This window comes from Ambystoma mexicanum, chromosome 3q (assembly GCF_040938575.1).
Source record: "Ambystoma mexicanum isolate Mex_15411 chromosome 3q, UKY_AmexF1_1, whole genome shotgun sequence".
NCBI lineage: Eukaryota > Metazoa > Chordata > Amphibia > Caudata > Ambystomatidae > Ambystoma > Ambystoma mexicanum.
In genome coordinates, this window is record NC_090926.1 from 207,144,931 (window position 1) to 207,159,849 (window position 14,919).

General features: G+C 47.8%; 1 protein-coding gene across 2 annotated transcripts in view; it reads left to right on the forward strand.

The window, feature by feature from the left end:
• Positions 1 to 14,919, forward strand: part of LRP1 (LDL receptor related protein 1) — a 1,300,039-nt gene that overhangs the window by 1,099,217 nt on the left and 185,903 nt on the right. The window contains exons 69-71 of one of the 2 annotated variants that reach the window (XM_069653565.1): positions 6,257 to 6,363; positions 11,521 to 11,653; positions 13,108 to 13,230. In XM_069653565.1, coding sequence (XP_069509666.1) covers positions 6,257 to 6,363; positions 11,521 to 11,653; positions 13,108 to 13,230 — 363 coding nt within the window. The remainder of the gene's footprint in view (positions 1 to 6,256; positions 6,364 to 11,520; positions 11,654 to 13,107; positions 13,231 to 14,919) is intronic. The other variant, XM_069653566.1, reaches the window with a different exon arrangement.

The window sequence follows — 14,919 nt, forward strand, 5'->3', positions numbered from 1 at the left end:
GCTTGATGGGTGGCTTTTCTGTATTCAGATGCTAGTGAAGTAAATTGTCGTTTATTAGAGATTGAGGGATTTTCTTCTCCAGTTGCTTTCTGCATTTCTTTTTTTATTGCTGAAGTCTTTTGAGTTCTGAGGTGAACCAATTATTGAGATGGGCTTTATGTTTAGCTTTGCAATTGCCCAGAGGTGCCACCGAGTCTATGGCTGCTCCATAGTTTGGTTATAGATAGTTACCATGGAGGAGGGATCGGCAGTGTTTTCAGTATGTGTAGTGAGCCGTGAGAGCAAATGAAACATGTTGTCAGGCGTAATGTTGCGACGGTTACGTGATTGGGTTGCAGGTGCCATAGGTGTGGGATGTGCTAGCTAGTGTGTTGGTGCCGATTGAGAATAGTAAAGTTTTATGGTTGGACCAGGGGCAAGGATTGTTTTTTGATGTGTGTGGTGCAATTATGGTCAGCGAGCCAGTCAAGCGTGCAACCTTTCGTATGTGTCGGGCCAGAGGAGCGCAAGGTGAAGCCTTGTGTTTCAATGGTATTGACTAAAATGGATGCTTGAGTGTCAGAACTGTCATGAAGTCCTAGGTTGATGTCTCGGAGGATAATGATGTTGGAGGTAGGTTTTATATCAGCGGTCAGTAAGGCAGCTATGTCCTCATTAAAGAAAGAGCTGGCTCATCTGGGCCTGTAGATAAGATGTAATGTTAGTGAAGCTGTGGCAGAAATGGTAATTTTTGTGGACCGATGTTCTCCTGATATGAAGGGAGCGTTGGGAATTTCTCTAATGTTGAGGTCGGATTTGGAGATAAAGGCAATCCCTCCTCCTTTTGCAGTGGTCCTATCATTTCTAATGATAGAGTAGCCGTCTGGTAAGGCGAGGGCTAAAGATGGGCCTGCTGCAGGGTGTTGCCAAGTTTCAGTTATGGCGATAAAGTACAGATCATTGGTAGTGATGAGGTCAGTTATGTCCAGGGCATGTGCTGGGATCCATCTGGCGTTGATTAAAGCGCCCTTGATTTGTACAGGTTTGTTACCCACTTTGGCTCTGTTAGGTTTAGTCTTAGTTGTAGGTAGGGCGGGTTTAGTCATAGGCCTAGGTGGAGTATTTTTCTTAGGATATTAATAGTGGTACTAGTGTGGATTTGGTTGCCTGCAGGATAGGAGGCTAACTTGCGGTTTTGGTTAAGAGGATAATTTTTTGTTCTATCTGAGTCTTTCGTTCCTCTGACCAGTGGCAAAGACAGTATCATTGTTGTCGTACCTAGTTTGACTGTTCCCATCGACTGCCATTTCTATGTATCAATATACTCTCTCATGTGGAAATGATTGGATCTGAGGGGAGCTCCTACATACCGAGCCTCTGAAAACTGTAGGTACACCCCTCCACCCCCACACCCAATCATCGCAGCCTTTATTTGGAACCCAATGGGGGGAGGGAGGGAGGGAGGGAGGGAGGGAGGGAGGGAGGGAGGGGGTGTGTGTGTGTGTGTGTGTGTGTGTGTGTGTGTGTCACCCCAAGACACATGGTAGGAAATTGTGCCCCGACATTAAAGACCATGCCACCAAATCCACTCTTTGAGGCTCTGAGGCCATCGCAATGGCGTGGAATTGGGCCATGCCCTGGCACCGTGATCTCCCCCGTCATATGTCTCTCACCTGTGTTCCCTGGGCCCCTTTATTCCATTGGCTTGCTTCTCTTCAACTTGCATTCCTTATGCTCCCTTTTAATACCTCTGCAGCCCCTTAATGTATTCATCGTCTGGCATTCGTCTTGCCCCAAATGCGTGTCTTATCCTCTTGATTCCGCGTGCATGCCCCCACCGTCTTTTCTACTTCCCTGTCATTTCCCGACTCTACTTTCCCAATCTCCTGGTTCCTTCATTTCCCATTCCCCACTCTTTCACCCATCGTTGCCCCCTCTCCTGCAAACCTTTCTCTTTCAGCGTCACTCTCGCACGTGGCTTACTTTCCTATGACCTGACGCCAGACTGCCATTCCTTTTTCAGCCACAGATCCTGAGGACAGGTGCCCTCCCCAGTGAGGGCTGAGCGCTGCATGATTTGAGTAGGGGTCAGGGGTATAAAACACGTGCATATCGCAACACCATCCTCTTGCCTCTGTAGCTTGCCATGTGCTCCATTCGCCCCCCCCCCCCAAATGTCTTGTAACTTCACTCTGTGCCATTTCACCTCATCTTATGTTTTTCTCCATTTTAACACTGTCATTGCCGGGCATCGAGAGGTAGGTTTCCATCCTACTATATTCTATGTATCACGTTAAACGGAATGAGGTTTATTTCATTAATGGGATGGTATCACCCAGTTTAGACTGCGGCGTTCCCTTGCTTTTGTGTTCCTGCTCTCTCTCTCCCCCTCCTCTCTCCCCGTCCCTCGTTCCTGCTCTCTCTCCCTCTCCCCCCCCTCGTGCTCCCCCTCAGCGCTTTCCCCCCCTCCCTCGCTCTGCCACCCTATCGCTCTCTCCCTCTCACGCCGCATCTCTAGATGTTATAGATGCTGCTCTGAAAGGTGACTGGTTCCGAGCATGGCCTGCTCGCTGCCAACCCTCCCAGCTGCCCTCGCATCCTTTCCTGCCCTCTATTGCCCCTCTTGCCATGCTTGGGATGTGCCAATAGCAGCGCCTCCACTCCTTTGTGAGCAGGGTTTTCGGAGGGGACTTGTATCTTGCTAAATTGTCTGCATGTGATCCCACAGCTTCTTCCTCTTTTAACCTGTATTTCTTCCGAATCCTGTTACAAGCCTGGATGCTGGAGCAGACCAACACTGAAGCAGCCAAAAAGATGGAGTTGGAGCTGATCAGAGGAATTCCTAGGGAGTTGTGGCTCTCAGCTGTCCACATATCGCTGGTAGCCAGTCTCCCCGAGTGTTATGCTCATATGTGGGAGCCCCTGGCTTCCGCTGCCTAGGGAAAAACTGCACCTCACCAATGAGGCCCACCCACATGGCTTGAACATGCCTAGGGTTGCTTCTGTTCCCGTGCAGAAGGGCCACAGCGGTGAAGTTCGCGCTAGACTGATCTGCGCAGGGGTGTGTTCCCTTCAGTAAGGCCTTGGGGAGCTAAAACCATGGAAGCTACCCGGTAATATTTACAGTGGTTATGATTCATTCTAACCTTTCTTGCTATCCTGTTTTGTTGATTATAAGGAACAGTTCATCAACACGGCATCCATTTTAAGGCGCTTGCCCCCCAAATGCAAGGCAAGAATTTGCGCTAAATTGATTGGCAGGCCGATTAATGTATGGATTTCACCTGCACCCCAAATTAGAGAGCTCTGCGAGGATGGGGTGGGTGGATGCGGGGGGGGGGGTTACGTCGTTTGTGTAGTGACACTGCGAGTCTCGGGGTGTAATGCAAAGCTTCCAGGATTGATTTTGGTGAAGTTGGCATATCAAACGCGAGACTGTATTGCTGAGGACCCAGGCATGACTTCTCATAATGGACTCGCCAAGAGCTGTTCCCAGCTAGGTGATACTAGTAAAAGGGCTTCGTTTTGATAGACTGGGAAAAAAAGGCGCTGCAGCCCTCGCCATGCAGATGTTTGGGAGCAGCCAGTGGAATATCCCGGCAAGTAGGACCTCCTTCGGGTGGAGGAATCCTCGTGGTAGGGAATGAAGGAACAAGCCGGAGAACATGGGAGCTCTTGCAGTGTGGCCTTTGGTAGGTCACTGCGCAGGCGCCACTGATGCCACGTGGCCTGGGGTTCTGTGAGCAGCATGTAATATTCATGGTGGCATTTGGCATTTCACATGCCCTCTTTCCATCGTGGTTTGGGCACACAGGAGCATGTTTTTGAGATTGCGGCAGAATTTAATTGCGCAAGAATTAGCCCACGGTCTCCAAGTGTATGGACATGCTCTGATGAATGCGCCAGCATCTGATTGCTGCACAGTTACTCGTGACCTGCAAATGGAGTACCACACGCTGATTATAGCAGAGTGCTACTAAGGTACAGAGATCTCCTGACCTGCAAGTATATGCATGCAATCTCTTTGCTGACCGCAGCGGAATAGAACTGCTGTAGAAGTGTTATGTATAACCACCACCGTGGATGGTTTACAACCACTCTATGACGACGCTAAGACTGCGACCCATTATGTGCACCATATCCCCTTGTAGGGACAACATGAAGCGAGGGTCTGTGAATCCTAATAAGATGCGCCTCTTGGCAGCAACCATTGCTCTTAATGCAACTTGAAACGCAAGCGGCAGTGTGGCTTTGCCAGGTGTCTCAGGGGCTTTCTTCACCTCACCCTGTGATTGCAATGCCTGCAGGGACATTGCTGGGTGTGTTCTGAAGCTGACGACGAGGAAACACAAAGAAAATGGAGGCGGCGGCCCGGTAACTTCTGCAGGGTCCTCCTCTATCAATCCTCCCCTCCTCTGGGTGGAGGAGGGCTCTGGCGCGAATCGGCACCAAAACGACCAAAAGCCTGTGAAGGGCAAACAAGGCGTCCTACAGCAGGAAGCATCCAGCACCTGCAGTAGGACGCCCGCCTTGCCGCCGGAAAGGAGAAGGATTTCGTTTTCCACTCACCCACCCCACAAAGGAAAATAAGGAAGACAACACCTGGTCATCGCTGTCGCAGGACGGTCAGGCAGGAATATGGCAGTGTTTGGGGACCAAGCACAAAACACAGACTCCGAATGAGCCAGGAGGAAGCCGGAAGGGTCTTCGCTCTTCTCGGACCAGCGCCTCTTGGGAGCCTAACTGTAGGGGCGTCTGGTGGTAACAACAAGGGTTCAGCTTCTCCCAAAAGAAACAGCACTCTCCCCGCCCACCTTCAGAGGCAGGGTAGGCTCAGGCACAAATGGTTGGGAGAGTTGGGCCTACTATGGACTTTATGCAAAAGGAATAGGGGGAAGCAGGTGTATTGGACATGGAGCAAGCAACACACTTACAGACTGAATTTCACTAAATGTGTGCAGTGATTCTTTTGTTGTGAAAATAAAACTGCGGCCAAGTTTGCCATTTTAAAAAATAACTGTCTCATTCCAGCTAATTTTCTTAAAAGGAAAATGAATGGGAAACGGAAGAATGAGCAAAGTTTGGCTTATTGGCTATAGCTACGAAAGGACAAATGCAGGGGTTATTGGGGCTGTACTTGGTTTCACTGCTGGAGTCTGCCTCTGCAATGTCTACCAGTGATTAAGATACGGCTTTTCCCGCTGTGGTTGGTGTTTTGCATCGATATCAATTAGCTTTCCTCATCGACGATGGCACCGTTCTGCATTATTTCAGCCGAATCCTTGCGGTGTTACACACGCGCCAGGCACACTTAATTGCTTCTCCACGTGCAGCGAGGACCAGGACAGGGGGACGTGGCAGGCGTGCGTTCCTTTCTGAATATGGTCAGAGCGGATCGCTGCCTCTGTCGGAAGGGGAGGGCATTCCAATTAGGCGGGCCCCGTACAGCAAAGCCTCGGCCACCCCAGTCCATGCATCTGAAGGGGGAATAGACCGAAAACGGAGAGTTGTTGTTGATCCAAAGATTCGATTAGGAACATAAAGTCGAAGTTTACTGGCCAAGTAGTCTGCCACCAGTACATGAGGACACTTTAAACACAATGAATTTGTTGATGGTAAGCAAAAGTTGTCTTAAGAAAGCTACAGACTCAAGTGTTCTCAAAGCATTCATGAGACGCATGGTGATTGCGGCATAGTGACTCGGCATAAAGAGCATGTACTTGCATAGAGAATTGGTAAGGATATGCGTGTCACTACCAAGGCACTGCATTCTGAACGTTTAGTGATGCAAAGCTGTTGAGATGCAGGAGTTGGCGTCCATATGAAGCCACTCGATGTACTTTCCTTTTACTGACAGTGCTTTGCAGTGCTGGCTAGGCCCTGGCTAACTCCTCCGCGCATGCGCCCATCCACTCTCCTATAGACACAGCTGTTTGTTCCTCTGCTGTCCACCTCTGTTGCTCTTCTTGTTTCACTACACAGCTGGCAGGTCTCTTCCTAGCCTCTATGATAGCGTTGTGCTCTGAGGGAATATGCATAATGTCTCTACTTTCCTTTCTTCCTTCTCTATCCTCCTTTTGTGCTTTTCCAAGGAACCCCTACTTGTCGGATCTGTTCTGTCTTTAACCCCTCAAATCCACACACTCCAGAGTGCAGTCTGCGTGTCCAGCACATGTAACTCTGTGCTTGATCTGTTCATCGTCTCAACTTTTCCCCCATTTGTTTTTTCCTCCCTCCACCCCCATGTCCCCCGCCTCTTTCTGTACCCTCTATCCAGCGCCTCGACCCTGCTCCGAGAGCGAGTTCTCCTGTGCCAATGGCCGGTGCATCGCCGGGCGGTGGAAATGTGATGGTGACCACGACTGCATCGATGGCTCTGATGAGGTAAGAGCTTAACAGAAGCACGCGCGTGGGCCTGGGCTATCTCCAGGCCTCAGGCTCCATTCACAGCTTGGACATGGGTTGGGGAGGGGACATCACATGGCGGGAACTTATATCAACACACAACCAGTTTATTTCACATCATACGTCCATCCACAGCAAATGTAGAGGGCATTGTAGCACAGTCACGGATGATGCCATCGGGTTTGGCAGAGTTAACTAATGCAATTGTTGTAGCTTTATGCTTGGTTGGTCTCATGCCATCTAGTCTTTGGATCTGGCATCATCTTATACACCATCTTCAAGCATCCTGCAGGGCTGCTGCCCTTTGCATCATCGCATTGAGCCGATTAATACACGTTTGAGTAAAGTGTTCAAGACAGTGGAAAAGGGTAGAGCTGGATCCCGGAACTTGCTGCCGGGACACTTATCGGGGAAGACCCTAGGAGAAGGTGACATGCAATTATAACTAATGAAAAAAGAACGAACACAAAATAACGAATGAATTTTTCGTAGTTTATGGGGGGGGGGGGTTCCCCCTCCAAACCCCACCCTTTTTAAAAAAAAAATAGTTTTCACCCAAACCACTGTTTTGTCTCACAACCCTATTTTGTTTTTTTATTTTTTTTAATGAGTTATTTTGGCATTAGTTTTTTTTCATTTGTTATTTTTTTCATTAGTTTTGTATTCGATATAATCACTGCATACCTAGGAGAACGCTTTTTGTGCGTGTCCATTAGGACGTTCCAGTCCAACATGAATTGTGCCTCTTTGCGTTGAATGCTTGTTCTATACGTGTTGTCCTACAGCGAGGCACCATAAGGTGTTCCATCGATAGACTAGGCAAACACTCGATGTGTGATTTTTGTCTTTGACCTGTTCATAACCATGTTCCTGTGTGAGGCTTGCCTGGAAGAGCAAGCACACTGACGAGGAAAAGATATGGGGCAAGTAACAGTGTTTACAGTGAAATGCACCAGGATCCATTAGCACGTGAGTACAGGGATGCCACACCCCTCCCCGATGGGGGTGCCTTTAGGCTGTGCAGGCCCACTTTCTGCCTGTGATGTGGGAGGGTCCCATCATGACCAAAGGAGTTAGCTTCAGCAAAGCAAAAATGGTTGGCTTTGCCAGTGCTCGTTTTTCTTAAGGGCATGGTAGCTAACATAACTTCTCCTCCATCGTTGGCATGAGCCCCTTAAACGCACCATTTAAATTGGGTACACAAACGATTATGGCAGCACTTAATCTAGGAATCTGGCATGAAGTACTATTTTAAAAATATGTACCCAAGCCATACAAAGGATGATGAAATGACATTTCCTGAAAATAATCAAATAAGATTTTATTTATAATTTACTTGCACTAGCATCTTGTCTGCACACCGGGAAACGCACGCACGGGACTAATAAAATACTTGAAAAAGAAGTATAAATATGTCTTCTACCCACAATCCTTCCCCTTGGCGCCGCCGGCGGAGGTTGCGGAAGATCCATTCACGCCGCTGTTGTGGTGTTTATCAGCTCATGGTGTGGCTGCCTCATGATTAAGTGTGGATGAACCATCGAGGCTATGCCCTCAGGAGTTCAGTGGGGTGGGAAAGAACCGACAGCATATATGCACAGACAATAAAGGGATTTACCCACAGGGCATGGGTATGAAAATATACCCTTACATAGGCCTGGCAAAAATGGTAGGGGGTAAGAACTTCGCCAGAAGCCAATACGTTTTCACAAAAAGTAGTTTTAGGGTTCAGGTTGTACTCTTTAGCTCAATATTAACCAACTGAATAATCCCCAAAAGAGAGCCTTTGGCGGTGGTGAAAAGGATCTGTGAAATTGAAGGCAACCACATGAAGCCACTGTTGTGCTCCGGAAGGGTGTCTAGTCAAAGGATCGAATCTAAAGGGTCAACAGGTCAAAGGATCGACAGGTCAAAGGATCACATTTTTTTTTTAAATTATATATATTTTTTTAGGTTTTCGTTTAGGGAAAAAAGTGGTTTTTATCAAAATAAAAGGGTGTTGGGGGGGCCCCCCCCCCCAAAAAATGTGAAAAAAAATAAATAAATTATTCGATCCTTTGACCTGTCGACCCTTTGGTGTTGATCCTTTGACTGGCAACCAAGCAGTCCATGCTTTCCTATGGATCCAATGTAAAGTCCAGTGGCAAGCCACAGTTATAGTATAAAGGAGCGGTCAGTCGTGGTCCAGTGAAGAAGCAGCAAGCACTGACTGGCAGTGAAGGAAGACAATACAAGGACTCTGGATGAAGTTGCTTTGCACTGCAGCCATGCACCAGGGACTGGTGCACCAAGGACTGGTGCACCATGCAGATTCTTCTGTTGGCAGCTTTGGTGAAGATTGTTCGCGGACAGGGGGTGGGAGTTGACCGCAGTACAGATGCAGGTACTCCTCACTGCACGTGTGTTGCAAGAGAGCCGGTGTGCCAGACACCAGGTATTCCTGTTTAGTTTCCAGCCAGCAATGTTCAGATGAGTCCCAGAGTCCTGAGGTGTGAAGTAAGGGAAAGGAGCGCCAGTGTGATGCCCATTGGCGGTGTCGTGCTGCCTGGAAGCTTGCAGGTTTCTGCACCGTCTGTGTGGAGAAGCGAAGCAGAGCCTTTGACTTCTGAGGCAAGTCCTTCTTTTAGCTAGTCTGGGATGAGTTCCAGCATGTGACCCACGTATGGCGCTGATATCCCTGTTCATGTACAGATTTTGGGGTTTGGATGCACACCATTACCGAGGTCTGTGGTCATGGGTTTTTGCAGGCGCCCTTCAACAGTTTTTTACCATTGAATGACTTTGGCCCAAATCCTTGCGTGCCTCTCTTCTTTGTGGGGGTGTGCTGGGTCTCGACCCACACACTGGAGCTCTTGGAGAGGGGCTTCTCTCGTGTCCCCTGGTGTAGGTTGCTTCCTCTGCACCTGTGGGGTAGTTACCGGACTTGTTTGACTTTTCTCATAATTGTGCAGTGCATATAGACTTCCTCATATCCTATGGTGTCTTTTAATAAGTGTATGTTTTTCTGTATACCAGTGTAGTGTATTGTTAGAAGGTATTTATGGGGATTACCTGTACTTTACTACACACCTTTCTCCCTCCCTTGAGTCAAGCCTGACTACTCTGCTGCAGCGACCATGATGGCGAAGTCTGGTCTTCCCTTTGGGTTGGAACACTGTTTCACCTTAGATGGTTTGACAGCATTTCCAGAAAAATCTCCCCGTCAGGGTCTACCTAATCTGCAAAAGGAGGGTCTAAAATTACTTTCTGAACCAGTTCGAAAGCACTAACATTTGGTTTTTGAAATCCCTATTTTAATCCATGCATTGTCTCATATAAATAGTATATTTTTACAAATGTACGTGAACTCTCATTGTATCATGTTACACTGCACCTTTCTTCCCTTCTGCCCCCCGAGCCCCCCCTAAGACTAATAAGGTTGCCTGCTCCACTGTGTGTACGCCTGGGAAGACTTTAGCAACTGAGCACGAGCTCTGCTGCCTAATACAGATGTGGGCAGATGGGTTACGGCCATACACATGAGGTCAGGGAAGGAATGGTGCCGGAACAAGACGGAGCTGCACTCTGGCTAAAATTGTCTTGCCGTTCTGTTTAGACTCGGGGCCTAAACCCTCCCTTTCCCCTGTTGAGGGAGCCCTTTGCCCCAGAACGACTTCATAAAGTGGACCGGAAAGCCGTCCTTTGCTCGCCAGGACAGCCCAAACTCAAACAGCGAAACCATCCAAGGCTTGGTGTCGTCTGCTTTGCACACGTTTCACTGTCATGGGGACTGTTCTGAGCGATGAAATGAGCACCATGCCCACGGCTGCATTGCATGTTCAGAAGGCATGCACACGTGACTCTCAGATAGGTTTCATATATTGGTGGGCATTCTTATGGTTCTTAATGCAAAGCAGCCAACGTCCTATATTCAGAGCACCCACGTTATTCAACACTTAGCTACGCCCCTTAGCTACGCCCCTTAGTTCTACCCACACAACTGACAACTCCCCCCAGCCCCCCTCCACCCAATTAGACAGCCCCCCCCCCCCAAACGTGTGCAAAGTGGGAGGGGAGGTAGTTCTCACAGTAAAGTCGATCAATTTTCAGCACTGCATAAGGTTATGTAAAGCCTCCTAACAGATCAGCGAGTTAAGTGCTGGCTTAAGACAACTTTGCACAACCTGCAGTCATAGTTTCCAATGACGAGGCTCACTTGTCCTCCGGAGGTCGATACATTAAGTACAGGTGTGTGGTTAGCCAATGTAACGGTACTCAAATGGGAGGATTCCGTCATGAAGGTGTGACCTTTTGTCTGCTGTAGAATTACAGCAATTGACCTGCTTCAGACGATGACAAAAGTATTGCAACACTACCCTGGCGGTGTCTGCTGTGCTTTTCTATTCTCTCACAAACCAAGATCTGGCTACCACCTGGCAGAGGCACACTCGACTGGAGGAATCTCAGCCCGGCTGGGCCACTGCACGAGTGAATGGCTCGGTATAAGAAGAGAAATGACATCCGTCTGCTTACCAGTTGCAGCTCCCAAAACACATCAAATACAAATGCATGACAAAGACCAGGCATTCCTACCCCACCCAGTTTGAGCACGGGATTGGGCTGAGCAATGTTAAAAGATACTATAATTTGTCCTTTGGCATTATTGACATGTACAAGGAAGAAAATATAAGGTCTATATTGAGCATGGAGAACATGGTCAGTCGTGTTTCCTTGAAGAGCTGGAGACAGTTGGACAGCATATTGCATAATTGTGCTAAATTGCTTGGTTTGAAAGAGAGCCTCCCTTGTGACATTAAGAGAATGAGTGTGTGTGCGCTGGCTATAAGTGCAGGCCAGGGATAGTCTGAAGCCTCCTTCATCCCTATCTATTTTGAAGCTACCAGAAGAAGTTAATTAAATTTTTTGACCACATCACAGTTAAAAATTGTCTTATTGTAGAGCATTTGAAAACCTTGTCAATTTACTCTCCACCAACACCCAACCCCAAAGAATTGATCATTTAAGTGCTTTACAATACTTAGTGTTGAATGTGTGAAGGTTATGTGCGTATCGCACCAGGTATGTAGCTGTCGTTGCATAATGTAGGTGCCAGTTGTGTGATTTGCATGCATGTGTTCTTCCCACACCCTCTTGCAGAAAGACTGTGACCTGCGTTGTGACGCAGACCAGTTCAAGTGCAACAATGGCCACTGCATCCCCCACCGCTGGCGCTGTGATGACGATGCCGACTGCATGGATGGCAGCGACGAGGAGAACTGCAGCTCTGGAGGTGACCCTCTCGCAACTTTATTTTTCTAAAAAAAAGTGTTATGGATTTGCAGCACAGCAACTAGCACACTTGATACCACCTCCAATCAAGTTTCTGAGGACCAGTACTCCAAACCCAAAAGCTTGTCCCTCCCATGCTTATTGGATGCCCCCTCCCCCTTCATATCAGCAACCAGTGCTCCATACCCAAAAGCTGTTTCCTCCTCAGCGTGTTAGATCGTTAAACTGAATGTGTGGCTTTCCAGCCAGCTTCTCCCCAGTTTGAGCCAGCTTGAAGCAGGGAATGTAAGCCCTGAGCAGCCCGCCCCTCCCCGCCGTATATTACCCTACAGATTCAGGACACCTGGTCCCAAACAGACTCTTCCCCCAGTGCATGGTCCCTTGCTAAACTACCAAACCCCCTTACAAGTTCTAGAAAGATGCAAGCTATCTCCAGCCAGTCCCTTCCAGGCATCCTACTACAAAAACGCAGAGAATCCAGGGCCCGTTTACCCCATTTGGATGCTGTTTGAAATTCTGTTAGGACCAGCTTGTGTCTTCATGCATGCCATCGTGCCCACCAGCCTTGTGCATTAGGGTGTCCCACCAGTATTTGAAGTCGTGATCAACACGTGTCCAATGTCATGAGTAGCTCATCCGGCCCTGTTTAATCTTTTAAATGCTGCCACTTTTTTTTCTCTTCTGGTTATAAATGCACCGCTAAGAACCCCAGGATGCAAATTACACGCCAGGACAGGGTGAGCTACTCGGGCATTTGAAATGGGGCACCTTGGGAGCCCAACCGATGACGCGCTTGCTTTGCATTTTTCACTTTCCCTGTCAGGGCGCTACACAAATGGCAAACATCCTGAAAAATATTCTGCCATGTTATGAATATAGTAAGTGCTCTCTGCTTTCGTCATGAATTCAAAATCACCCACCCAGTGCAAATCTCCGGTAGAGTTAATGCATGTTTCTCACGGTCAAGACCCGGGATGTTGCCATTGGCCGATTGAGGCAATTGAACTTTTACCCTTAAAAGCGGAACAGTCATTTGGTCCTGGGTTAAAAAAATCTAGCAAGCAGTGGCGTGCTGCTTTGAAAGCATGAAAGCGGTAGCCCCGCAAATTCAAGGTTGGTGTATTCATGCCTTTACTTCCCTTTTTCTGTTCCCCTTTGGTTTCTGCCAATGCCCAGATAACAATTGTTGATATCTGGAAATCGCGGTGTTCCCTGAATGTCTAGCTCAGTCAATTAAACCACGTACACCAAGAAAGATATTGCTCTAAACCTATTCAACACCAGTAGCTGGAATTGACTTTTCAGGCAGAACTGGTCCTTCTTGCCCCAACTTGTCTTCCCTTATACATGCTCAGGTACTCCCTAGATGTTGGCAGTCTCCCTGACGCAAGAACATTTCGCAGCTTGTGGTGTTGGGTGGGTTCCATGCGTATACTGACCTCTTGTTCTTTTCAGTAGTTCGCACATGCCCCCTGGATGAGTTCCAGTGTAACAACACTCTGTGCAAGCCGCTGGCCTGGAAGTGCGACGGGGAGGACGACTGCGGCGACAACTCCGACGAGAACCCGGAAGAGTGCTGTAAGTCACACTGCAACAGCCAGTTAGGTCTTTATTTGCCACAGCCCAAACTTCTTGGTGCTGCTATGGCTGTGTGCAATTTGTCTCCTGATAGTACCCCAAAGGCAAAGGTCCCAGCATTAGTTTATTTGACATCAGCAACCAATGACTAATTGTGCTGGATAAGTATTCTAGGGTGGCTGTCAAGTATAGAGGTACATCCTGTTTAGTGAGAGTCCGAAATAACAAAAAAAGGGGTTCTTTTGTGCAAGACCTGACTCTTTTGAGGTTTAAAAAAAGCTGTAAACCTAAGCGCATTGGGTGGTGCGACTATTCCAGTAAAACCCTGTCTGGTCGGAGAAAGTTATTTTGCTAAAGTGTTACAGTTTGGAGAATACTGCTCTGGTGTGCTTTAGTATCTGTATGGGAGGACACCTGGCTTGGTGTGTGCTGCTGGGTGTTGTTCCTGGGACATCAAGTTGTTTGATGGTAGTAGTCATTTGGAGACTTTGTGGCGAAAGCAGGGTCGAACTAAGGCATACAATTGTCTCAGGCACCAATGAAAAAGTGGCTCACAATTGCAAATGGCAGTGCATTCCTTTTGTGATTGACTAGTACCCAATGGGAAGGGGGAGAGACTGTTATGAAAGGTGATGCACATTGTGCATTCTAAAGGATATTCATTCATGATCAAAACTACTAGCTGCATGGTGACATAACTTGGCAAACTGGCCCACATAGGCCAAAAAAGTGCCCGACTTTGACCTAAAAAACGGTCCCACACTAGAATTTCGTGTTTTTGGTTCAGGCATTGCCCTATTGCCCTACAGGCCAGTCTCTTGGGGGCCCTAAGCAGGAATGGCCCTGCTATGATTCTGAAGCCTGGGATTCTTTTATTTCACGGTTGATCTGCTCTTAACTCGATGCCATTGGAGCACCCAAACCTGAAGAGTTCATGGGACTTTCTACCCACCTCTTCACAGGGGCCTGACGGCAGTTTATTTTTAAATTGTGCGACCGTTATCCGCATTGCTTTTCATGGATGGACCATGCATACTGGAGAGAGTAGATTCATTTTTTGGGATTTATATAGCAACAAGCTGCTTTCTGGTGCCATTATTGGATGGGCTGTGTGCTAGTCGCAGGTTAGGGGGAGAAGTGAGTTTTGGCCAGCTAGTCGCAATATTTTATATGCTATGTGGCTAGAGCAGCACATTTTTGTTTCCTTTATCCTCCGATGATAAAGGCATTGTATAAGATGGATTCTGGGCCTTTAGCAGTGTCCACCAGGTTGACATCCAATGTCTAGATTTAGGGTTTTGTTAGACATGCATTATGTAGTAGAGTTGCAGAGAGTTTTGGAAGATTTGATATTCTTTAGTCTGTGAATGCTGACCTACAGAGTTTCTGTCTTTAGCAATATATTGAATTTTCCAGAGTTCACTGCAGCGCTTATGGTAGGTTATTCCATAGCGTGCGTCCAGTTACCAGTATACATCTTCTGCCATGTCCAATGCACTTGAATTTTCCTGTGTGCATTCTATTATAGTTTGCGGATCTGAGAGTTCTGAATGGGTTGTGTTTTTTGGGGAAACATCAGACCTCTTCCAAGAAGGCGCGTTGGGTTATGCAGTGTGTGAGGATTATTGAGTAGATAGTTAGTGGGACATTTTTTTATTTGCAGCTTTCCCATCCACTTTAAGGGACCAC